This window comes from Temnothorax nylanderi, unplaced genomic scaffold (genome assembly GCF_030848795.1).
Source record: "Temnothorax nylanderi isolate EJ_2023f unplaced genomic scaffold, tnyl_v1.0 TNYL_tig0054_pilon, whole genome shotgun sequence".
NCBI classification, from domain to species: domain Eukaryota; kingdom Metazoa; phylum Arthropoda; class Insecta; order Hymenoptera; family Formicidae; genus Temnothorax; species Temnothorax nylanderi.
The window spans coordinates 394,908-420,258 of NW_027249116.1; the positions used below are offsets into that span (position 1 = coordinate 394,908).

The 25,351-nt window shown below is 38.5% G+C and overlaps 5 protein-coding genes and 1 long non-coding RNA gene across 25 annotated transcripts in view; 3 read left to right on the forward strand and 3 right to left on the reverse strand.

Moving 5' to 3' along the window:
- Positions 1 to 10,635, forward strand: part of LOC139772825 (uncharacterized) — an 84,156-nt gene extending 73,521 nt beyond the window's left edge. For 11 of the 16 annotated variants that reach the window (XM_071706740.1, XM_071706741.1, XM_071706739.1 and 8 more), the window contains 4 exons: positions 585 to 653; positions 1,588 to 2,793; positions 8,074 to 8,152; positions 8,398 to 10,635. In XM_071706740.1, coding sequence (XP_071562841.1) covers positions 585 to 653; positions 1,588 to 2,793; positions 8,074 to 8,152; positions 8,398 to 8,524 — 1,481 coding nt within the window. In that variant the 3' untranslated portion in view covers positions 8,525 to 10,635. Of the gene's footprint in view, positions 1 to 584; positions 654 to 1,587; positions 2,794 to 3,146; positions 4,002 to 4,290; positions 4,508 to 8,073; positions 8,153 to 8,397 lie in introns of those variants that run through there. The other 5 variants (XR_011718203.1, XR_011718205.1, XR_011718204.1 and 2 more) reach the window with 5 other exon arrangements.
- A 340-nt stretch (positions 10,636 to 10,975) lies between these two features.
- Positions 10,976 to 13,180, reverse strand: Eif1a (eukaryotic translation initiation factor 1A). Its single transcript, XM_071706773.1, has 5 exons — positions 13,022 to 13,180; positions 12,729 to 12,812; positions 12,422 to 12,658; positions 12,143 to 12,243; positions 10,976 to 11,986 (listed from the first exon to the last, which is right to left on the reverse strand). The coding sequence occupies exons 1-5, from the start codon at positions 13,035 to 13,037 to the stop codon at positions 11,981 to 11,983; spliced, it is 444 nt and encodes a 147-aa protein (XP_071562874.1). The 5' UTR covers positions 13,038 to 13,180; the 3' UTR covers positions 10,976 to 11,980.
- A 904-nt stretch (positions 13,181 to 14,084) lies between these two features.
- On the reverse strand, positions 14,085 to 15,759 carry LOC139772926 (uncharacterized). The gene is made up of 4 exons (XR_011718228.1): positions 15,701 to 15,759; positions 15,218 to 15,280; positions 14,815 to 14,965; positions 14,085 to 14,482 (listed from the first exon to the last, which is right to left on the reverse strand). It is a non-coding gene; the product is annotated as an uncharacterized lncRNA (long non-coding RNA).
- A 432-nt stretch (positions 15,760 to 16,191) lies between these two features.
- On the forward strand, positions 16,192 to 17,531 carry LOC139772847 (uncharacterized). Its single transcript, XM_071706800.1, has 4 exons — positions 16,192 to 16,664; positions 16,822 to 16,967; positions 17,069 to 17,141; positions 17,259 to 17,531. Exons 1-4 carry the CDS (start codon positions 16,470 to 16,472, stop codon positions 17,436 to 17,438), a joined length of 594 nt encoding a protein of 197 aa, XP_071562901.1. The 5' UTR covers positions 16,192 to 16,469; the 3' UTR covers positions 17,439 to 17,531.
- Positions 17,532 to 17,621: 90 nt separating this feature from the next.
- Mrps31 (mitochondrial ribosomal protein S31) lies at positions 17,622 to 20,232 on the reverse strand. Of its 3 annotated transcripts, none has more exons than XM_071706790.1 (8): positions 20,090 to 20,232; positions 19,798 to 19,918; positions 19,327 to 19,558; positions 18,974 to 19,064; positions 18,760 to 18,892; positions 18,412 to 18,636; positions 18,029 to 18,249; positions 17,622 to 17,952 (listed from the first exon to the last, which is right to left on the reverse strand). In XM_071706790.1, exons 2-8 carry the CDS (start codon positions 19,821 to 19,823, stop codon positions 17,684 to 17,686), a joined length of 1,197 nt encoding a protein of 398 aa, XP_071562891.1. In that variant the 5' UTR covers positions 19,824 to 19,918; positions 20,090 to 20,232; the 3' UTR covers positions 17,622 to 17,683. The 3 variants fall into 3 exon arrangements, with proteins under 3 accessions (XP_071562891.1, XP_071562892.1, XP_071562893.1); XM_071706791.1 differs by lacking the exon at positions 20,090 to 20,232 and adding an exon at positions 20,031 to 20,049; XM_071706792.1 differs by lacking the exon at positions 20,090 to 20,232 and having other exon boundaries at positions 18,029 to 18,246; positions 19,798 to 20,083.
- A 3-nt stretch (positions 20,233 to 20,235) lies between these two features.
- On the forward strand, positions 20,236 to 25,284 carry Rhogap68f (Rho GTPase activating protein at 68F). 3 transcript variants are annotated; one of them, XM_071706788.1, is made up of 10 exons: positions 20,236 to 20,476; positions 20,938 to 21,045; positions 21,230 to 21,373; positions 21,778 to 21,937; positions 22,162 to 22,380; positions 22,465 to 22,563; positions 22,658 to 22,845; positions 22,924 to 23,124; positions 23,214 to 23,320; positions 23,405 to 25,284. In XM_071706788.1, the coding sequence occupies exons 1-10, from the start codon at positions 20,428 to 20,430 to the stop codon at positions 23,576 to 23,578; spliced, it is 1,449 nt and encodes a 482-aa protein (XP_071562889.1). In that variant the 5' UTR covers positions 20,236 to 20,427; the 3' UTR covers positions 23,579 to 25,284. The 3 variants fall into 3 exon arrangements, with proteins under 3 accessions (XP_071562889.1, XP_071562888.1, XP_071562890.1); XM_071706787.1 differs by having other exon boundaries at positions 20,239 to 20,476; positions 21,757 to 21,937; XM_071706789.1 differs by lacking the exons at positions 20,236 to 20,476; positions 20,938 to 21,045 and having other exon boundaries at positions 21,309 to 21,437; positions 21,757 to 21,937.
- The last annotated feature ends 67 nt before the right edge of the window (positions 25,285 to 25,351 follow it).

Genomic DNA, 25,351 nt, shown 5'->3' on the forward strand with positions numbered 1-25,351 from the left:
GTTAATTAAAATTAATTTTACACGAGAGTGAAATGCGCTTGATTATTTATATATTAATTATATTTAAGATGAAATCCAAATCAGAAACGTTCGTCATAGTACGAAGATTCAAAGAGATATTCGGTCGATACCGAGATGAACAAACGATATACCTATATGTACTACGTTTAATTATTTGCTACACTTATTTTCAGTTTAGTTTTAACAATGATTTTGTTAACACCCGTTTAATGCATGATTCCAGGTTTTTACGCTATTTTTTAAACGTATCTTACCACGATGGATATAATTTTCCTAGTACTATTTCTCGAACATCGGAATCTTATTTTGTCGCCAGTCGTGTCTCTTTTTTTTCGTTTGTAGCGTATAACATATAGAGATCACGTGTTTACGATTATGCGGTAATTATGTCTCATTGAAATTAACAGGTATACCACAACTAGCGAAGCATGAACCGAGGTATGCCATGCAGAGAAAAAAAAAAGCATCATCCATCATCTAATCTTTGTTGAATCACTGCTTTTAATGTCGTACTTGCCGATTCCCGATGTGAACTCATTTCTTTCTCTGTGTGAACATTTCAGACGTGACCAAAGAGGCTGCGCGACGGGCACAGAACCTGGCGGACCAGGCGTACACCTCGACGAAAGCAGGTAACGTAAAATCGACTCGAGTAAAATGTAAAAGAGTTCACGTACGCGGATCATCATCTCCGATCGAAGATCAGTAACGGTAGCAGACTCTGTTTTTTGGTGCCCTCATTTATATTTAGCTTTATCTTCCATAGTTAGCACCTGCCGACGCTTTCACACTAACTGATACTGTGCGCACGTCTCTTACTAAATAGTTACCGATCTCTATTTTCTTTATTTTGCCGAGAACTTATAGAGGTAGCTCTCGTTCGCGAGATTGCGATACCCTCTCGCTCGAAAAGTCAATTTGTACATAGCATATACTCGTCGAGTAGTTTTAGTCAGTTATACAACGCATAACTGTCCAGTAAATTGTAGCATCGTCATACCGGCGAGGAGGTGAAAAAATAGAGTAAAAGGAACATAGTTTAGATTTTACTTTTTTTTCAATTAATTGCGTGCTTGGAGAAAAATTATTTAGAATATTTTAAAAATAGGAGCAAATTCTCGAACACTCTCGACGTGTTCTTCTGCTTCCACAGTGGTACATTTTAGTAAGACTCAGGCGCCACGACCAAACACCGTTTTTTAATGAGTGTACTCTCTTTCGTTTTCGATAACAGACTAATCCTGGTTGCAATATTGATACTAACTAAAAAATAAAACTATATACGCGGGCAGAGCCGCGGTGCACGTGCACACGCATCACGCGCGAGGCGAGATCCCTTCTCGGGATCGTCTCTCCCAGATCCCACGTGCGTGCATGCGTGCACCAGGCGCGAGTCTCTCGTTTATTAGTGCGTAACGCGCGTACACATGCGTATGCGAGGCAGACACGCTCCGAATCTTTCCGGTCCAACTTTGGCAGCTGGGCTAGAGTTGAAATTCTTAGTGTGTATCAATGTGCTTTATGTCCTTGTTCCTGTTCTTGTCCACGTCCTTTTGGATGGGTCAGGGCATGATTCGGCTGAGATTGATGGGACTGTAGAGAGGCATGCTACTTCTGCTCCATCAAAACAACCTGTTCCCGCCCCGCGTCACTCCACCACCAAGCCGTCTACCAAACCCGAGTTCCATCTGGAGCTCAGTGATGCCTCACGAACACGTAAAACGGTCGAGCAGCCGCCCAGGCCGACGCAGGAGGCGCAGTCGCCGAGCAAGAGTCCAAAGAGCAAGATACCCGTTAAAGTCGACCCTAACGCGCCTAAATTGGGTGACGAACCTGAATCCGTCCCGTTAGAGTCTTCGGAAGATCGTATCGTAGGTCCACAAGCAGTTTCGAGAACCGTCAAATACGTTACCAGGGAATACACGGACGGGGAGTTGATCAAAGAGACTATCAAAGCGGATGACCCGACCGAAACTACCATAAGCAGCAGAACGGAGATAGCTCCCTCGATAGAACAAGTACGACGAACAACGACTACGATGGTGACCAGCGACCCATCGATCGATCCTACGAAACTGGAGGAGTTCTTGAAGACGGGCGGTATCGTAGAGACGGTGAGGACCGTGATTCTGACGTCGGATGATGATGCTTTGCAACCCGTAACGCGCGAAGAGGTTGTCAAGACGATAAATCAGGTCGCTGGCACGCTACCGGGCGAGATCTTCGATTTCGGCGACAAATTTCCGGACTCCTCCACCACTGCGATAAAGACTGACAAATCAGAGTCCGACGGGGTCGTGCAGACGGTCACGACTGTGCGACGCGTGACGACGGAGACGCCGGAGATCGAGAGAACCGAGAGGGTAGTGAGAACGGTGATCTCTAGCAGCGGCGGCGGCGGTGGCTTCGGGGACGCGGAGTCCGCTCTGAGAAGTCTCCAGGAGCAATTAACAAGATCCGAGATCGGTGAGACCGCCTCGTGGACAGCGGCGAACGAACAGTGGGAGGCGCAGTATTCCCAAGACACGTCGCCCGGTTCCGGGAACGGCGGCGGCGTTGACACGTTTGCCAGCAACAACAACAACAACAACAATAACAACAACAAGAACGATGGTAGTTCGAGGCACGATATGCACAGCGACACCGATAGTGACGGTTCGCCGCAACCTAGAAGAAGATCCCCGAGCAAGAGGCGTACGTTGGGCAGTTCCAGCGGGTCGGATGTAGCACTGCACGAAGGTGCGGAGCTGTCCCCGTTGGAGGACGACCAAGGTACCGCACTCTCACAGCTAACCTTCTGCATAAGCAATGTACATACCCCTTGAAACCCCCCTCGCTAATCGGTTACCTCCCGGATTGTGTGAACGAACGAGCCCTTAAAAGAAAGAAAAAGATATATATATCTGTATATAGATTACTACACGGTTGAGCTTTGGTGTTGAATCCCTTTGCTACCTTTGCACGCAACTCCCATGTATTTTCCTGTACCTCCCGCTAGTTGCATGATAAGAGCACGTTCGATGTTCGCAATTGTCCGATGGGAATAATTAACATATTGGGTGGTGGAACTTATTTGAGATATTTTCGAAAACATGTTGAAACACATAATTTCCGTTAACTTTTAGTTGGGAGGACCTTTGACTCTCTATTGCTGCTTGGAACTGAGATCGCAAGAAGCAAAATGGGAATTGTTCGCTTGGGAATTGCATGATCTGTGATGTTTTGGATAAGAACCGTCTTACTGCGCATGATGGCATTAAACGTACAGAAGGGTAACGACCCGCTAGGAAAAATAAAGCTTGTCAAATGCAGTCGTATAAGGCTGCATAAAATGCGCGGTATACTCCTCTTCGTGGGCGCGTTGCGAGGAACTGTGACATGTGCGGTTAATGGTTAATCGATTTTAGTGTTGCTTCTCGTTTGGGAAACGTTCGACGACGATATAACGTCGTTCTCTTACTTTTTTTGTTTTTCCGTTGGTCTTGGCTACAGAATGGATGGAGTCTTGTGATCAGGGGCTTCCTAGGACTAGCATACTTTCATTTGAGGCTCATTCGCGATCAGCCATGATCGAACGCATATCTATCACACGTCGACGCGCTGATTGTGCTTTCGGCGATAAGAAAAGTAAAAAGAAAGATTTAACGTGCCCTAAAGTATCTTCGCGTGATTTTGTCGAAATGGCGCTGACGAAATAACAAACAATTTGCAACGAACGAAAAGAAAGATCGTACAAAGATCGCGATAAGCGTTTAAAAAATCTTCACGGGGCATAAACTCAGCGCACACATCTAGTTATTTAATGCTAGACGGTATGAGCCAATTTACAGAAGTTTTTCCAAAAATTGCATGAGATTATTTTCATTGCTCATAAAATTCAGCGACGATAGTTGGGATTAAATCTCGAATGCGTCTTTCGAAACTTCCAATTTGGCGACAAATTGAAATATTGGTAAATATATTGCAGACCGAGAGTTTAATTGTGAGTATATTTTTGAATAATGATAAAATTAACCAATCAATCAATTAATTAATTAATCTATCAGTAATTGGATAAAATCATTACGGTTAGGTAATCATTACGATAATCTCGACTTTGACTTTCGAGACAAAATGTGGCTATTCTGTTATTCTCGGCTTCCTCATACTAATCACATCGCGGTGGAGCTATCATCCAATCAATCAATCAGTCAGTCAATCAATCAATCAACTTATCGAAATTTACATATCCGATGATAATTCAAAGCAATGAATTTGATAATCTTTAAGTAGCAGAAACACACAATATGGTACGGTCAGTTTGCTCGGGCAATAGGATAGAACCGAAGACTAGGACGAAGACATCCGGTAGAACCAGCTGCGCGTGTTGGATGAGCATAGCTGTCGCTGTGCTGGTACTTCTAGTAGCGCTTATACTTGCCCTGGAGCCACAAACATTTCAGCGTGCCATCTATACCCTGTCTAACAATGTCCCGAGGCAAGCCGGGTACGATTACCCTTTATTATTTATTTTCTGCTAAAGAGTATATCGTTTTTTATAATATTAAATCTCTTTTAAAAGCCAGGTCAAACTTTTACGGCCATCAGGATAGAAATCTAAGCTGCCAATCAGTATTGTTACTCGATATTGTATCTTGTCTTCAAAAGTGACATGATTCACATTGTTCTGTTTTTCTTTTTTTTTTTTAGCTTGAACTTTTGCCTACAAAAATGATATAAGCGATTATTCTTATGAGTTTGCTTGTGTATTTAGAAGTAACGATTCAGAAATTCTGAAGTTATAATACACATCAGGTAATTGATAAATTAAACGTGTCACTTTTGAAGAAAATTGTACGTAGGTAATCAATTGATACACATCCTCGCGATTATCGAGAGTCCTTAGGGCTTGTATCAATAATATATTTACAAAGTATGCAATGTCCCAGCGATAAAGCACAAAACTTTATCGATAGACATATTTATTTATCGAATATTCGTATGTAAGATTGAAATCTATAATTTTCACGTTTTTCGAGTCATCTGCGATCGAAATGATTTCGAAGCTAGTTCGTCCACGTAATAATTTTCGAACGTCAGCAGTAATCTTAACAATTCTGGCGAACAGCAAGGAAGGTTGAAAAAATGTGCAACAAATGACCAACTTGTAAAACTGAACTGCCTTCTGTCACACGTAGGGCCACCTGTACCGATACCGAGTACATCACGTCACATATGTGTGATAAATTGTCATTTATTTCGAGAGGACAGGTAAATCTCCGCGATCGACGAACTTTTGTTCCGCAAGCTTTCTTTTTCTGGAGTACGGCCTGCATGAGTATTGACACTCCCCTCGCATGATTGCATCTTTGCATCGTACGAACCTTAGTCTACGCCCGTAGTAACTGTTTTACTTTTGCGCAGTGCCTCGTTGTCGGGGCACGACGATTTTCCCGCTCCAATCAATAGAAAGATATGTTTTACGCCTAGTTGCACGTACCATTGCCGTACCAAGAAGAGCTCCTACTCTCCTCTCTTTTTATCTTTCGTTTCTCCATTTTCGTCTTCTTTCTTTCTTCCTCCTTGTGTTTCTTTTTGTTTTAGTTTCGAGCATCCTATAGATCACTATTACCCCTCTAGCTCTCTTCTGACAATAAGCAACTCAAGATAAAGCTAAAGTGTAGAGGGACCAATCGTGTTTTTTTAGTCACGTTAGGATTGTTAGGCGAATCGTCATGTAAGTAATTTCTAAGTGTATGTATATGTATCGTGCCTATATACGTGTGCAAGCACAAGGTGTGCAAGCTTGCTTCGGATTCTGTCGATATACGGATGAGTATATACACACGGCTACTTCCCGAAACGGCACTAAACCAACTCTCTTTTCGCCGCAACGATGTGAAAGCGAGTTGCGTTGCACTGACCGATGTGCTGCGCGGCTTCTTAACCAGTCCATCACCGAGTCTGACCCCCTTCCGATCCCGCAGAACTGCAAACGTACGTCGAAGGGCAGTGCGAAAGGGACTAAGAACCGATATAACTCCGGCGAGTTTGGATCTCTCAGCACCATTTCGACGCATCGAAAGGCGGACTCCCCGGAATTACATCCGGTTTCAATCCCCGTGGGGATGGAGAACCGAGACAGAAAACACTCGTGTTTCTTCCTCGCATCCCTCGAGCCTGTTTCGTTCTTCTTATTAGCGATCCGCTGATCCGAACTGTAGACGCAACAATCATTTCGATATAGCTAGTGTCCACGTGTTGATTGGCGCGTGCTTTATTCATTCAGTATCCTTGTGAACACTTGAGTTTTCCAATCCGCACAATACATTTCCTATTTCGACGTGCCAGTGAAGATCGTCTCAAGTAAAATGATTTATCGTCGCTCCGAAGAATTTGAAATCTCCGCGAGGATGCACTAACGTCCTTTCCGCATCGGGAAATTAATATCACCGAATATCCGTAATAATACTCCAGTAATACCTGATCGTTCGTCTAACAATACTAACTAATGTAGTTAGTACGGGCTCCCATGAAATGGCTGCCAAATCTCATGGAGCGTTTTGTGCAAAACTACGGTCAAAACCAAAGGGCGGTAGACTCGCGCATTAGAATCGTGATACCTGTGATATAACTTCTCTTTTTCGAGTTTAAATTCCGGTAACGCTCTTTGCCCAAGAACGATGTATTTCGTCGTATATAAAAATATCTATAAAGTGTCTTTTTTGACCTGTGTCTTCAGAGTCATTGCTTCACCTCGGATGCCGTTGAGATCCCGAATCGATTATTCATCTTTTCCACAATTACCGCATTTTCAAAATGTACATAATATCTGGATATATTTGCCGAGCTGTCGAGGAAACACCACTTTCAGTTTTTACCGTAGTATAATCTTCTGTTGTACCGAGAACGTTGAGTACCTACATCTCTTACGACTAACTGCTAAATGCTTTGTTCAGCGGCTTTTATCAGCGCTTCACACGAGCTCGCTGCGCGCAGCACAATCGTACTGAGAAGTATTCTGAATATTGCTCAGTAATAATGTCGCCGTATTTAATTAAATACTGATCAACGAGCGTTCGTCTCGTAAGCGCTGTCTTACAACGATGCTGTCTTCCTATGAAACGTAACTGATTCTTCAAATGATCCTAAATAGCAGAACAATTACACACGTATGTTCAAAGGGTAATCGACAAATTCTAAGTTTGTCTAACTACAAGTTTTTAAAATCAAAATTAATTCGGTATTGATTTTTAATCTCATTGACTAGCATTTTTCCACATTCGCATCTGAAAGGATTTTATAAAAGTCCTGTCGCGATTGGGACCGAAGGAAAGAAAACTAGATCCATCAGACTGCTATTTAGGATTCTCAGTCAGAGTAACGTGCAATTATCTTTTATCTTCTCCTACATGGACGAGGGGAAATCGTCGTAGGATCGACGAGGAAGCCTCTCGTGAAAGAACAAACCGAAGATGTAGCGAGAAATCACCTCCTCGTCGATTGTACCATGATTTATTTAGACTCCCTCATGCAGATCGATCGCTACGCGACACGTTTAAATTGCACATCGAGACATAGGAATTCGGCCGAGTTTGAGATGACTTACAGCTTGTAGCACACGTGTAAAAGTAATTAGCATCACAGTACGAGAAAACGAGTAGTGGACACAGTAAAAGTTGTACAAGTATAAGTCACGCGAGGCGTACAATATCCGCCGTGATCCACGTGCCGAGGAGGGAGATGATCACACGTGAGGAAAACGGTTGCATATAGTTTTTGGCTAGTTGAGTGAAAATGCGTAATATATACATACAACATATATATATATATATTATGTATCGTCAAATGTTTAGCGGTGTTGTAACTTTTTTTATATGTGTCTAGTCTTACCCCCTTGTTTTGGGCATGATGTAAAATTGAAAGATATATATATCTATATATATATCTATATATATACAATTCGTACTTGTTCTCTATGTAAAAACACGCAGCAGCGAAATAGCGAAATCCGCCGCGTTCGCGAAGCGCAGCGAAGCAGGGTGTTTGATTTGTTCTCGTTTGTTGTCGCAGAGTCTGACTTTTTGCAACATAGCGAGCCATCCTTCATGGAAACGACAACGATCGAGGTGGATCCTGTCACACAGGAAAGGTACATACAAATTACGATCTTTTTTTTCTTTTCTTTTAATGTATCAACGGCAAGGTATGTTAATTATTGTCTTCTACGGTGATGGAAGCAAGTTTACTTGCTTCCATCTGCTCTGATCACGATGCCGTTCGGGGATCATTTAAAGACTTTTCATCGCGCTGTGCGACAATTGCGGCGCGTCGAAAAATCGAAAAGAGAAATGCAGATGTAGATAAATGTAATCTTGAGAGAATCGTCTCTTGCAGCGTAACGACCACGCGAACGGAAACGAGGACGATATCGTCTGTGGGGGCCGGTGGCACGGACGACTTGCGGGAATCGATGCAGAAGATCATGGACACGTTCATGACGGAGGAGAAGAAGGATCATTAGAAGTGACGCGTGCGTTTCCACCCTTCGATGAGAAGAGAAGAAATCACCGTCGGGTTCTCGGCATCGATCCCCTCGTCGATCCTCGAATCCTTCACCGAGGGAGGCATCTCGATGGACCTCGGACTCGACTCGGCGCATCCTCGAGCGTCGAGCGACGAGTTTACGATTCTCGATAAGACTGGAGATGCGTGATAACGCACCCCCCTCGGGATGCTGTCTCTCTTAAGCCACGCAAAAGCATGCACGATGATTTACTATCACGCTCATGGCCTACGCTTCGAATTTGCTTGCCTTTCCGTTCCGCTCGGTTGCCTTACCTCTTTACGTTCGTCGGAATCTCGCGATCGATGATGATAATGATAATGACAAAATGTATCTGCGTATGTCGTTGCTAGTCCGACTAGCCGATCCGCGCTAGTCTTCACTATGCCAACCCGTCCATGTATATGCAACGCCTTTCTCGCGTTGTCTGAAGATTATAATGCGAAATGGAAGGGAAGGAAAGTATCAGGCGGAGACGATGGGGGGAAGCAGAGACGCGAAAAAGGCGAGAACGCGACAAGATAAGATCGAGCGAGCGATCTGCCGATATCGGCGATCGCCTAGATTAGTAAGATTCTCGCGAGAATAGCCCGTTTAAGCTTCAGGATGGTTATACATCTCAATCCGCGCAATATATCGCTTGATAGATCGGCAATACATATGAAAATATATATTCTTTATTAACACTTTCGGCGATGGACAATTGATGAAGTTTCCGAAAAACGGGAATAAGAGAATTTCTTGTTGTTACTCGACTCAAGTCGCGAGTTTAAGCACAATAAAAAAAAAAGATACGACGAGCCGCGAGAGGTGTCGGATCATCGCGCGCACCGGCCGTGTTGATTTGATTAACAGAGAGAAATGTTTTTATGCATCGGAACACATAATGTATAAATTTAACTTGTTTAAAGGATATTTCCTAACAGTTTTTAATTGTATATATGATAATTTCTTAGCATATGACTTATATATAATATATATATTATATATACACATATACATATATATATAAATAAATGTACTATGGACACGATTGTAATAATTGTAAGACGCTAACAGGAATATTTTATTTATATAGCGAGCCCCTGGATAAATGTTACTCGCTCATTAATTTGTAAGCTCGATACGATTATACTGTCGACGTTTGTGTCATCCACGTGAACCAGTGTAAACTAAAATAGCAGCTAACGACACGCGACAATGTAGAGATTATGTTGTCTGAAATCCGGGCGATGCGAATTCGTTTTAATATCTAAGCCGATGTGTTAGCTTTCAGTGTACGACACAATTTTAATGAGCGCAAGAGGGGAGGATGGAAAATCATCATAATATATAAATATATTTAAAAGAAAAGCAAAATTTAAATAAGCTATTCTATTAATGTATAATATATTGAAAGATATAATGATTATGCTATCTGAAGTTTATAAATTATTATCTATAATGACTGTTATACTACGTTTAATAGACTTGCCTAGAGCCTATCTGACCTAAGGACCAAAGGCACAATCACACGCGCATCAAAATAAAATAATATGCTCCCATGTATTGTCGTAACATTTAGTATATAATCCACTACGAATACCGCGACGCTGGTGCCTCAGCGCTATCAACGATGTGGCGCGATTTATCTCATGAGGGAAGGAATATTTTGTACGGATCGTACTTCTTTATACATGAAACGCAGTTATACAGACGATATATTTCATGTGCAACAGTACTTTGTATTGTTTTACGCTATTGACATTAATGACAAGAACGTATGTTTGAAACGCATGTAATATCAGCGCCACTTATCATCGTTGGAGCATTGACATGCCAGTGCCGAGCCGATGCTTTATATCTCACATACTTTTGTACAAGTTAATTTTCGTAGACAACGTAACACGTCAAGCAGTCAAACATATTTCCCCCTATGCTAATTACATGTCCCTCCTCAATACTATGACATTAAGCTATCATTACAATGGCATTGCATGGCGTCAAAAAAACGAAAGAGACTATAATTTACTATATATTATTGTGTGATAGACTATCAGCGGCATAATAAATAAAATGTTGCATCAGAATTACTACGTCCTCTGCAATGGAAAGATAAGAAGGGGAGAAAGGACACCTGAACCATCTCATTCTTTCATTCATATTTAGGCATCCGATAAATGAATAATTGACAGTCATCTATTTTTTCCGTACACTTTTGTTTCATCTAAACCTTCTTTCCAAATAAGTATATTATTTTAAAAAAAGAAGAAAGACCAGCTATTTCGGATATGAACTGAACAAGATAATTTTACGTAAGTATATATTCTTCATATTATAAACCATAATGATACTATATAAATCTTGCTTTGTTCCTAATCGATAAGTTACAAGGAAGTTGCAAGGAAAAAGTGTGGGAATGTAAGTATCTTTTTCTCCATTTACATACGCAATTTTATTTAACACGAAAAAAGTCCAAATTCACAAATTATTGTTCCGCTCAATATTATAATCAACTAAACAATAACATATTATTTCCTGGATTCTGAGACAAAAATGATACAAATAACTTGCGCACTTTCGTCGTTGCTAATGATATTGTCGAAATGCAGCACACACGTTGCAGTCCCCTTTTGATACAACGAAGAGTAACATGCACTGAACGATTGCACGGATACGTACATAACAAAACGCGTGTCCTGAGAATTATATCTGGCACGCGTTACTTGTTGTACTGAGTAGCTATATGATTACCAACAACGTGTGTTAATTAACCGATCGAAGCTATAATAAAACAGCGCTAAGACAGAGAAGTTACTGAGAGCTTGTCCCCCTTCACGCGTTTTTTAATTTATTAAATTAGCAATTTACACTAGTTGTAGTAGTTCTAAATCTCATCAAAATTTTACAAGTCTAATTGTACGTTACCTCGTTTCTCGATGGATAATTTTTAGTGAGACATTCCAACATATAAAAAGAGTACTTACTGCATGTTATACATAGTGTTATATATTTCATTTTCTGCTTAAATAATGTGTATATTTCACGAACTGGCAGATAATAATACATGTAAATAAAAAGGAAATATACAAAGAAAAAACGATCGTACAAAGTTGGTATTGTTTACGTACACAGATCTAATTAATCTGGCGTGTACGCGAAATCTAATTTAATATGCTAAATATCATCTGTAATTTCGCTATTTGAAAAGAATTCATGTTCCTATAAAAATTTATAAATATCAAAAACGACTACTCAAACTGGAACACGATGTTACCCATAAACTGACGATTTATTTATAGATACATACAGGGAGATGAGCTACTCGACTCAAAGGGAAACTTTGACGTTGTATAATTGCATTTTGTGAAATGATTAGATGTCCCCATACACTCTCTCGTAATGTACCTTTTTTTATCATTACACTGCGGGTCATCAGATCTGTAAAGACAATGGTATATCATATTATTGCATACATTGAAGAGAAAACAAAGAGGCCAAGCTTTTTAAATGTTATTGCATAGAAAGTAATATAAGTATAGAGAAGTATCATAAGATAGAATGTGTGTGAAATTTCAAAAAGACATGAGAACTTACATTGTCAACATCATCTTCATCGTCATCGCTAATTTCATCACCAAATTCGATATCTTCATCAAATCCATCTTCCACGAAGGTTACTGTGTCATTGATACGCACTAAGAGAAAATTTCACATTAGAAAAGACGTAAAAGAGAAATTCTTTTGAACAAAATTTTAATAATTAATTTTCAAAATCATTTTCACCAACAATTAGAAAAGTTCTACTAAAAAAAAAAGTACACTTTGCAATTTTTCACAAACGTCTAGGACAGAACGACGCGGAATGCCACTTACCAGTTTCTGGGAACTCGCCGTAAGTCTTCAAGTTCCGTGCTTCGTCAGCCGTGTACTTCAATATAACGTCTGCCTTGGCATCCTGATAGTCTCGCAGCCCAATCAGTATGATGTCACCCTGATTAATCCACACCTTCTTCCGCAGCTTACCTCGAATGTGGCACAACCGTTTGACCCCGTCGAAGCACATGGCTTCTAACCTACCGTTGCCCAGCATCTTTGTCACTTGGGCATACTCTGCAAAACAAACACCGAGTGAGTCACCGATGCTCGTTCCCGAGGTGGATATCGCATCGTCCGTACTCACCTTGTCCATCCTCCTTGAACACCAGCTCTCTCTTCTCAGTCTCGTTCTCATTCTTCCCTCTTCTCCTATTTTTACCTCCCTTTCCTACGAACAAAGAATGTGACTCGCGTGACAACGCTCCCGATGAGACGCGCGAGGGGGTAAGATACGAGACTCAGCTCGCCTCGAGGGCGATCTTGACACGAATTAGGTTAGCTAACTTAACCATATCGGTGGGATAAATCGTGACGATGGAAAAATCGCGGGGATCCAGAGGAAAAAGACGTAAGCGATGGAACCATAGTCGCACTCACCCTTATTCTTTGGCATGATGCTCTAGCACGGCGTTCCCGATCAACGAAAGTACAAATAATACGACGAGATGTGATAAGGCGCTGCAACGCACCTGAGATCCTCGTCGCGAAGGAAACAAGGAGGCAGATCGACAGATGGAGTGATGGAGATGATCGACTGCGCGACTGTGCGCGACGTCGATCTAAATTGACCTAAATGGGACGTCTTTTCGACTTCTCTCTGACTGCAGGGCGATAAATAATTCTTGCAATTTTTTATTGACGGATCGATGGAAGAAAACGTGCGAGCGATTGGAAAAAAACTTATTGAAAATTTCGCCTAACGACGAGGTTGACTCGAGAATCGCGTACTTCCGGCCTGTCCATGGTTCACGGATGTCACGACACATCCGGCGATTTGAAAACGCTGGTTGTTCGTTCTTTGCAGCTGCCCCGTTATACTTTCCGTTATATTGCAAATATTGCACTTCAAATGGAACGTATACGCTACTGGACGTTAGAGAGAGAAAGAGAGAGAGAGAGAGAGGAAGGATGAAAAGTAAATAAAAAGTTCGATGTTAAAAAATGATTCCCAAGTTGTATTTCAACTAGCGATATTTAAATATCGCGCATAGTTGTTATAAAATCTTTATATCCATTTCTACTGATGTAGATTAACTTTAATCTCGAGAGAAAGATTTAACTTGCTTTCTATCTTTTAATAATTAACATTTAATTCTAAGAATTAAATTAAACCGAAATTAAAGCAAATCTTAATGGGTACCCACACGGAGCGAAATGCGTTCAACGTCAAAATCGGCCAATGTTCATTCCCCAATGCAGATTGCGACAAATAACAATAACGAGTGTGAGACTACAAAGTATGAATAAGCTATAACGGTTTAGGCTAAAGTCAATACGTTAAAATTTGAAATAATAATTAATAATTGTAAGATTGTTTTTTACGGAAAAAATTTATAAATTGTATTACGAAATATATTACCCGATACTAAAATATTTCTTATCTTTTCATTATTATAATATGTACGTATATAATCATGATGCAAATTGAAAGACTGTCTTAAAAAACAATATATATTATATATTGCTCTTTTGCATTGACTTATATAAAGTTTATTCCTGGATACATTCTCATTTGACTGACAATGAATATATTCTTGCATGCACATTAAATTAACTAATAAATACAGAATAAATAGAATAATAAAGAGTCGTCCAGGATTAAATTTATCCTAATCTGTTCTAACTGATTCATTTTAAGGCAACGGATGTATAGAATGCTATATTCTTATGTGTAGTACTGTTGTGGTGTTATCAAATTGCATACAATTATTTAGATATATGGTAAGCATATTTAATAATTTGCCACACATCCGTTACCTCAATAAATATGTTAATTCACCACTCACCGACCCTGATTCGCAACAGCGGAATTATAACTGCCACGTAGCTACGTTGAATCTGTAATATACAAATATAAAATTCATATTAAAATAGTGTTCAAAAAACCCAATGTTTCAAAATATAATTTCTATGCGCATCGAACTTTTTATTATTTAATTAGATATTAATTTAAATAATTAAACATTTTACGAAAAAATTTTTCGTAAAATGTTTCATTATTTAAATCTTTTTCGTAAAATGTTTAATTATTTAAAGATCAAAGATAAATTTCTATAATATATTAAGTTACTTCTTTTCTTCCAATTATTATTTCTAAATCACGGGGAAATAAAACAACTCGAGAATAAACAAGAAAAAAAATATTTATATACAAAAAAAATAATATTTACCGCAAAGTTGTTCCGCTGGCGCCCGATGCCTCTCCCAGGCCTCCTCCTCCTCCTCTCAGGCTGTCCTCTCGGGTTGTCAGCTCCCTCGATGCCCAACACAACTCCATTGGCACCACGCGTAAACGCCGATCCGTTTCGTGTCCGCCGCATTCTGGAAATGGAAAGAGAATGTTATTTTGTATTCTAGCGAATAGACGTACTAATATTTTTAACAGCTGATGTCCGCGATATTTGTGACATTGAAAAATATGATTGTCACTTGCCGGCGCGACACGCCTTTGACCGAACAAGTATCGCGAAATACGTATTTTTACAAATTATTACTACCCGAGCGCTGAATCGATACTACGCGATAGATACAGCAGTAGACAACGCATGCAAGATTAATGAAAGTTACTCTTACCTTAATTAAATGAGTCGCGACGCCACTCGTCCCGAGGCCGATCCGTACCGTGTCAGTCGCGTTCTGAAAAGAGAAGGAAAACTTTATCAATATGGCGGAGGCGCTTCTCGTTTCCCGCGCGAACAACTCTCGCGCCCAGAGCGTCACGGCGCCGGCGTCGCTAAGCGTCGCGCTCTCAACTTCGCGATCGTGAATTTTCCGACTTCGAAAATCAAATACTAAATACTGTATATGCTCGCCTATTATTACGATCGTTTTGTATTCTAGCGAATAGATGTACTAATATTTTTAACAGATATCCGCGGATATTCGCGACATTGGAAAATGCAATCGTCACTTGCCCGCGCGACGCGCCTTCGACCGAACAAGTATCGCGAAATACGTATTTTTACAAATCACTATAGTACCCGAGCGTCGAATCGATAGTACGCGATAGATACCGCAGTAAAGAACGCATGCAAGATTAATGAAAGTTACTCTTACCTTAATTAAATGAGTCGCGACGCCACTCGTCCCGGAGCCGATCCGTACCGTGCCAGCCGTGTTCCGGAAATGAACGCAGGAGAACGTCATCAATATGGCGGAGGCACTTCGAATCGTCTCCCGCGCGGTCAACTTCACGTTCGACAAGAACGGCATCACTGCGCGTCCCGTTCCTATATTCGCGTTCATGCATTTTTCTTATTCTAGCAATAAATGCCATGAAAAATGTAATCATTTTATCGAATATTCGCGCGATGCATTTTCGGCCGAATAAATCTTGCGAAATATACGTTTTAATTTATAAATCGTCAATGTGTGCGAATGTCAAATCTACGCGGACACTACGCTTGTCAAATGCATATATGTTTTTTATACTCGTTTTTTAAATATAAATGTTAACTATAAAAATCTAACAATTTTTTTATTATTTAATCTCTATACATATAACAATTAACACCACTACATTTGCAAATGTGGCGCGGACGCGCAATGATGTTTTATCGGCAGTGTCGGAAAATAAACGTGGCTACGTAGCTGTCTGGTTCAGCTATTAGCAAGAGCCTGATACGTCTCTTTATTTAATGATTAATAATCGAGATAATTAAGGGAGTTAGGCCTTTCATGGCTGAGAAGCTCGTGTTCCACGTTAAATAAATACTACAGAAAGAGAACTCGATATATAATTATACCGATTATACGCGATCGCATCGTTAAGAGAGGTTATCTAACCAATAAGCAGATAGTTCGAATTATAATCGAGTGAATTGCTATGTTATCCAGAGTGACAGTTAATATTATTAGGAGATCGGTGTACAGCAATGCGCGCACGCTTTGTTGCTCACGAGATCCTTTACGATTGGATCTCTCGTTACGCAAGGATGCAAGGCCATGCAGTGTACAAAATCATTGTAACTTGTATGTAGCAAAGAGATTCAAGTCCAGCAGGAAGAAAGCTGCTGACAAGGTAATTAATATAATATATTTAACTTCTTAACTTTATTTAGTTCCTTGTCTTTAATTAATATAGTTTATTTAGTTTCTTTCTTCGCCTTCGTGCTTGTTTATTCTTTCGAGGAGCTTTCGAGCACAGATGAATGTATTATTTTTGGAATATATTGCAGAAAAAAGACAGGGATGAAGATTCTGACGAGGAGAGGGAGGAAGACGATGAGGAAGAAGCCCCTGTAGGTTCGAAAGTGGCCAAAATAAAGATATCTTCCTTACGAGTAGATGCTATTTGCAAAACTGGATTTGGAATGACTCGCAGGTATGCCTAATTTTATTTTGGCTGATATACTTGCGCATATGTAACGTTGCATCTCAATTTATAATGGTCAAGTCTTATTTATTTCATATTCTTGTTTTCAGTAAAGTCGAGGAGGCATTTTATGCGAGCAAGTTTCGCATAAATGGAAAGAAAGTGTTTAAAAAATCTAAAGAGGTAAATTTATTATTTTTGCAATAAAGCTGAGATAATCTCTTGAAAATCTTGATAAGAGATTATCGTTATTTTTGTATCTTAAATAACTTACTACACATGAAATAATTGTGGTGACAGGTGGACGTAGGAGATGAAATCGATATAGTTTTACATCAAAGCGTGGATAATCCTGAGCTGCTAGTTGTAAATAGAATTGTGATATTATCAATGGCTCCTGCAGCCGAAGGTGTACAAATTAAATTATCTAAGGATAGGAACTTATTAATTGAAGATTACGACGATTCCTATCTGACATAATCTGTATAGCTCAACTTTTTGGTATCTAAGGATAATAAAATTGTATGTACTGTACATAATAAAGATATTAGTATCACATCTAAATAATTATAACACTTGGAAATTTAATAAATTACTCTTGACTTAAGCTAACTATAAATTTTATATATATATATATATTTTTTTTTTTAATATACTTGCATATGGGTTTATAAGAATTTATTTACTAATAAGAAATACATCAAAATTATGTTCGTTAGTGTAATTTATTCTGTAATCTCTTTTACTTTATCAGGAAATGGCTCTTGAATTGCTCCTACTTCTTGTAAGAGGTCTTGTTTAGATTCAAAATATTCTTTGTACCACATAATATGTCGCACTTTTTCTTGAACAGTCATGTATGGATTCTTTGACAGTCCAACGCACACCAGTTCCATAAAATGACGTATTGGTCCCGATTTAGGACACCATCCCTTCAAATGACGTTCCATAAAGACATGATCCGAGAAGTGAACACTCTGCTCTTCTTCCATTCCTGAAATATATAGAAATGATTAAACTAAGTTTTTTTCCAGAAGAAAAACGTTATATATAGCACATTATATAGAAACCTTGCTCATTGTCAATAGGGAATTTCCATAATTTGCCTTGCTCCGTCCAAAGAATCAGTTCTTGAAAAACATTGGCAGGTGGATAAGTCGTCAGTGCTTTTAACTCTCTTTGTTCTAATGCGGCCCACGTTTTCAATTCCGGTATGTTTGGCGAAGCGGCGTTCATGTTTTCAAAAATTTTACTAGGTTTCCCATTCCAAAGATTGACATCTTTAAGTCTACTATACATATATAATTAATTAAAAATTAGGTGTTTAGTATATCATGAAAACATGAATATCTAAATATATTGTATTACAATATAATAATATTATATCTGATTATGTGATTGTCTAAATTTAATCTCTATTATATAATAATTAACATTATATTTCTTATAATACCTGACACGAGATCGTTCTCTATCAGTATCTTGTAACTGTTTAGATGCTTTAACGTCATTTAGTAATTTTCTCGATATACTATTCTCAACTACTTCCACCGGTTGCTTATTATATTCGTCCAGTAAGGTTTGTATTATAGATTTCTTTTCCAAATGTTGGTCTTGGGAATTTTCTTGTACGTTGTCTTCTGGCGATTGTTTGAATTTAGCATTCTTCTGACCTTTACTATTAAACGAATAAAATTATATTGTAAAAATATTTCAAGAAAACATCAAGTAACACAGAAATATATTACTATATATATGTACAATTTGTCGTATTTAGTAATCTACATGACAATCTGCATACATTCTTGCCTGTTCTGCTCTCAATGCTTCTACTCTAGATGCAAGAACTTTCTCAAGCAAGTCTGACGTAGTCTTTGTTTTATCCCCACCAAGCGTCTCGGCCACATTTTTTGCTGCTTTTACTATTTTCTTTTCTACAGAAAAATAATATAATTTAATATATTGAGAAAGGCTTGAACTTTCACAAAACTGAAATGATCATTGCACTAAGTTACCAAAAGGCAAATGTTTGTCATTATTCGATTTATCCTCTGACTTCTTTTTAGGCTGTAAGGCAACATCAACGGTTTTCTGCAGCTTTCTTGCCTAAGAGCAATAACAGATATTTCCATTAAAATTACATTAGCTTACATTTTCTCCGAAAAATATCTCGTTATATCACTTTTAGATATATCAACCTTTTACATTAAAATACAATACAATTTAACATAATTATTATTTAAATACTGAATTTAATTAGCGGTTTGTAAATGCAATACTTTAAAGAAAATTATTTTAAAACATGGGATGTTATTTTAATTCTGAATTTAATGAAACTTGGAGTAAACAAAAAAAAATCACGATTTACTTGTATCATGTTATTCAAGAAGCTTTCCAAATCATATTTTGTATCTGATGTTGCACTTGCAGGACTTGCGCTTTGAACATGCGTTGTCTCTGGTTTTGTCTTTTCAGTATCAGAATCGGAATCAGATGAATCTGATGAATCCGATGACGATGACGAAGATGACGAAGAGGATAATCTCGTGGAAATGTTTATCCATTGAAATGATATTCTACTTGGAGGTCTTATATTACATCTGCAAAATATGTTCCTCAATGTAACAATGAAATTGTAAATTAATAGTATTTTATATAGGATAATATTATAAGAGTCTTATTTATTCATATCACACAATATTTTGTCATTGTATGCTTATCACAATGAAAATTCTATCGTAGTGTACACATTAAGGCATACAAAAATTCACTAGACAAGCATATTAATAGGCATTTCCAACATTTATTAATTTTAATAATTTAATGTAAATGTACTTACTTCGTTAATATATGTAAAGGCAACATATTTGCTCATAAATATTCTACAAATCAGTTATATCGCGAGACGTGATAGCACTCCTCATTCAGGAACAAGTAATCGTATAGAAAGGCCGCAGATTCTAATAAGAAAAAATTAAATTGAGTCATCGACAGTCGGGTGTTAATATCAGCGACAATAACGCGCCGTGTGTCACGTATCCTCCTGCGAGGATTATTGACAAATTCAATTACATAAAATAAGTAATATAAGATTGCAAATAGAAGAACCTATAATTTAAAGATAACTTAACCTCTTTGTTAAAGGGCAGGGACTCCGATACTGCGATATCGATATATCGTGTTATCCCCGGTTCAAAACGGAGTATCGATACATATCGCGTCGCGGCGCAACGCATGCAACGCAGTGACCACCACGGCGACAAATGAAAGCGTGACGTGATCCGTAGCGCGCGTCGTACTAGTCACACACGTCGCGGGGAAGTGGATGATGTCGCCGCGCGAGGAGACAGCCGTCGAAGGCAATCCCAGTCTGTAAGAAGTGCGCCGAGATATCGCCGAAGGCGCGGTGCCCACCGTCGTGTGCCCGCCGCATCGTCGTCCCCGCGCGCATCGACGCCGGAAGGGAAGGATGGAGGCGGACTACCAGCCGACGCTCAGTCCGTCGCGGACGTTGACAGGTGAGCTGGCGATGCCCCGACCGTCGTAGACGAGTTCGGCTTGACGTGTCCGCGCCCTCCTCCGACTCTTTCGCCGCCCTCGGCGAAGCCGTCGTCGTCGTCGGGATCGACTCGCGACATTGGCAGGCGGTGACACGAGTCGACAGCAGAAGCGAGGGAGTCGGCTCGCGTTGAGTAAATAGAAAGCATCTCATTATCGTGACATCGTGCGCTATCATTACTTTCGCGAGCAGAGGCTGTCAGATCGCAGGTTTATGGAGCAAAGAGCTCGATCAAGCTCGATCGTCCGTATTGGAGCAGAGTATAGTTCGAGTAGATAGTTGAATACGTGCGGTGCAATGTCAATCGGGTTTATCTTTGGAGATAAGATAATTTTTTCTCGCGCGTACAAATACGTACAGGTATCATTGTTTTGATCTGCTTATTTAATATCAAGACTGATTTGTGTTGACGTTTAACAGGAATGGGCAACGACTGTGAAGATCCGTATCCTAGCCTGTCGGATTATCACGATTATGAACCAAATCTGGAATTTGACGATACAGAATTGCAAACTACTTCAAACAATGGTAAATTATATGCCTCCAGATATATGTTTTGGTATCTCCTTTTTATACAATTAAGTATCTGTAGATGCAGAATTCGTTTTCTTCTTATTTTGCCCTCTTCTATGTTATGAAAGTTATATGAAAGATTAATTTACATGATGAAGCAGCTATGATAATTGTTTAAAAATTAACTTTATTGTTACAGCGGCGCGGCTTCTGGAAGAAAAATTGGATTTGGTGAGCAGCAGCATGGGTACCGGAATGGATTATTTGGAAAGCCCAGTGAGCGACGGCACGATCGAGGAGAACTTTGAGGAAGCTTTGGTAGATGCTCCAGTTATCGAATCTGGTGTGTGACCTTTTACCTTCTGTTAGTAGCCAGTAAATGTCATGGCATTCTCGGGGCATAGCAGGTGAATTATGTGTAGAACATTGTATAGCTTGTTTTACATTGCATGGCGTAAGGATGAAAAAGGAAAGGGAATGCAATGACTATTTTGCTTTTTTTTTAATCCGTTTTGTAACAATAACATTGTGTACAATCCTAGCGTTTGAAGTGAGTAAATCTTTTTCCTTGGAGTATACATTTTTTTTTTATAAAACAGAATTTTGCTCCGAGAATTCAAATTGTTCTTGCTAAATAGAATTTTTGTTTGATACAAGTTTGTTGCGAGAGCACGCTTGTGATACGTGCAACCTTATATCACAACGAATGTCTGTTTTAATGAATAGCGGACGATCTGGCTGCTTTAGACGGAGAGCTCGCCGACGAGGAGGATTATCTTGACATATCCAGGCATGGTATCGTAGAAGTGGTCGGCGACGATAGCGCCGGTCGTAAAATAATTGTTGTGTCAGCTTGCAAATTGCCTCCCATTGGAAAAGAGACTTTTAATCACGCTAAACTACTCAGGTGAGTTTGCGATATCTACGTCGTAGAGGGTAACATGCAAAATATTTATTCCGCAAACAATGACTTATAATTGTCTGTAAATTACTTAAAGACTGTGAGTCATCCTGTATTATGTCTAACAGAGTTTGCTAAGACTATCTGTTTTCTGGTACTACGTTTTTTTTATTTATCTTCTTTTTATCAGTAAAATAAACTTTTTCATAAAAAATATCTTTTCACTACAGGTATCTTACGCATACTTTGGACATGTTTGTGGAGCAAGATTATAGTCTCGTTTACTTTCATTATGGCCTTACGTCGAAAAATAAGCCACCCTTATCTTGGTTGTGGCAAGCGTATAAAGCGTTTGATAGAAAATACAAGAAGAATCTCAAAGCCCTTTATCTAGTACATCCGACTAATTTTATTAGGATTGTGTGGCAAATATTTAAACCGGCTATCAGGTATACAATTTTTCCTTCTCTAAATGAGGAAGTTACTTTTTTTCTCGAGTTATTACATATTACATGAATTGTATATTTTTACAGTGTAAAATTTGGACGGAAAATGATGTATGTTAATTATCTAGAAGAATTGGCGCAATATATTAACCTGGATCAACTAATTATACCACCTCAAGTGATAGAGTATGCAATTTAGTTATTCTATTATGTAAAATAGTACTTTAGAATCTCGTCAAACTGCACACAGATTTAGTTCACATGGGATGTTTTTTTTCAGACACAATGAACAACTGTTGATGAAAAATAAGAAAAATTTGCCAGCGAGTCCACCGCAAAGCGCGGTAGTTACGCCAGTTGGCACGACTCAGTTCGGTGCTAGTCTGCAATTCATAAAGGAAAATAGTAACGGCGATCCAATACCACCAATTCTAAGGCAGTGTGTAGAATTTCTCGATACGCCCGACGGTATGGTATTCCAATAAAAGCAAAACCATCTTCGTCTTGCTCGTATTCTAACTGACAATTGTTTTGTTATTGTTTCAGCCCTAGAAACAGAAGGAATATTCAGAAGATCGGCTAACGTGGCAGTAATCAAAGAACTTCAGAATCGTTGCAATCAAGGTTTACCCATCGATTTTCAAGGGGATCCGCATATCGCCGCGGTTTTACTCAAGACCTTTCTCCGTGAACTAGACGAACCTCTTATGACCTACGAACTATACGATGAAATCACACAATTTCAAAGTGAGCATTTTGTTCCCTTCTTTTTCTCTTTTTTTTCAAATATTATTACAGTAAGAGTACATAAAGCATTTTTTTAATTTTTACTGTAGCATTGTCGAAAGATGAACGTCCGCGTAAAGTTAAAATATTAATATTGGAGAAACTTCCTGAAGACAACTACCAAGTTCTTAAATACATCGTACAATTTTTATCGAGGGTACGTAACTAATATTCCCAGTCGCACTCCCTACAACTAAAATAAAATTGATTTTTATGTTTACTCTTTTTTTTCTATTGATAGGTAATGGATCGATGCGACCTGAACAAGATGACTTCTAGTAATCTCGCGGTAGTATTTGGACCGAATCTAGTTAGAGCACCGCCAGCACGTGGAATGTCCCTCTCCGCAATAGGACCTATCAATCAATTCATAGACTTTTTATTTACCTATCAAGATAAGATATTTATTATTTAAAAGCGACAGCACCGAAAGCCTAATTGTAACATTTAATTCTCACACGTCCGCATCTTCATTTACCGAAATATTTTTATATTCTACGTGATAGAGAAAAAGAAAAGGATAGAAGGAAACATTCAACTGTTTGTTTACATGCGATTTTGCACAAGATTTTTTAATACGAATAGGTATAATAATTTTCGGACGAAAGACTAAAACGTTCGAATCTGGCTGGCTGTGTGATGTTGGAATGCCAGCTGCAAGAAACATGTCCGTATATTTAGAGAGAAATTACGACCAAATACCAAAGATACATGAGAACGTTACACAGTGAGTATAATATGTAAGATTATCTAGAGATAATGTGTTTATCTATTTAATAACGCTTAGAAAATAATATATTCGATGATGAAAGAAGATATCGAGCGGGATGCCTCCATTGTCGTGAAATCGCAAACGGCAATTTATCCCGGTTTTTGTTTAAATTAATTTCTGATATTTAACGAAACTTTTAAACAACGAATTAATTTCTTTTAGCAAGTTACATGCATTATCATTTCATGTATAATTTTTAAGAGATTTTTATTTTGTTATTTTCTCTTGTCAGTTAAAAACTTTAAATCAATAATTGTTATTGAATAGATTATAATTTTTGTTTTGATGGGACCACATGGATCCAGCAAGCATCTTTTGTTATTTATTTTCATTTGTAAAGTTGGAATTGTCAAAATTGCATTATGTTATTAATTAAAGATCCTGTAAAACGAAATTTTTATAGAATGTTTTAGTGTACTCTAAATCTAAAATAAGAAAACCGCAAATAACAAATTTTTTAAATATTTGGCATCCTTTGCATCTCTTGCAGGGTTTGTATATAATGGAAAAATTGATAATTCAATAATAATTGTGGTCTAACGAATGTAGTATATGTGATACTGTATTTAAGTAAACTCGAAAAGAGACAAGATATATGTAACAAGAAAGATTTATATATATATATAATATAGAGAAATACTATGTTAACTTTAGATAACATAAACAAGCATTCATTTTATATAAGTAACAAAACACTCTGATTGAGAAAAATTAAATTGTATTTTCTATTTCAATCAGATTCATCTTGGAGCTTTCGTGACATTCTCTCTCTCTGTCTCTCTGTTTCATATAATTACGAGAAAACAAAATAATTTATGCTGTTTATAAGATTAATGTAATATTTTAAAAATTATGTATTAGCACAGTAAGTGATTAGTGTGATATTAGTATATTCCATGCACCCCACATATAAATTGTAGTAACTTTACGATATTTTTTTATCAATTATGATCTCGAAAAAAAGTAATTTGTCTGATTGTTAGTTTCACTTGATGTCAGCAAGAATTAAAAGAAATGAGAGAGAGAATGAAAAAGAGGGAAAGACTTGACACGTATTGAATGTCAAGTATTGTATAGTCTAATGACTTAGTGAGTCTGTCCGTCGTCTAGGTATAAGGATAAAAGAGACTTAGCAATTTTTTCGCGGAGCATACCGCTGATTTGTATATCCCCTTGAATAGTCCTGCCATTATGGGTAACTGGGATAAAGTATGGGCTTGGCAGCCCTAAACCCGCTCTCTATCATCAAAAGATAAAAAGACTAACCCAGACCTGTATAGAACTGATGTGACTCGATTACATTCCTCGTTGTTGTCAATAGAACGTGTAATAAAGCGTGTTAATTTATAGGTCTTCAATTTCACTTTTGTGTATAATTCATAAGCAAAACCTAACTTTCGTGACACGGTGGGATCG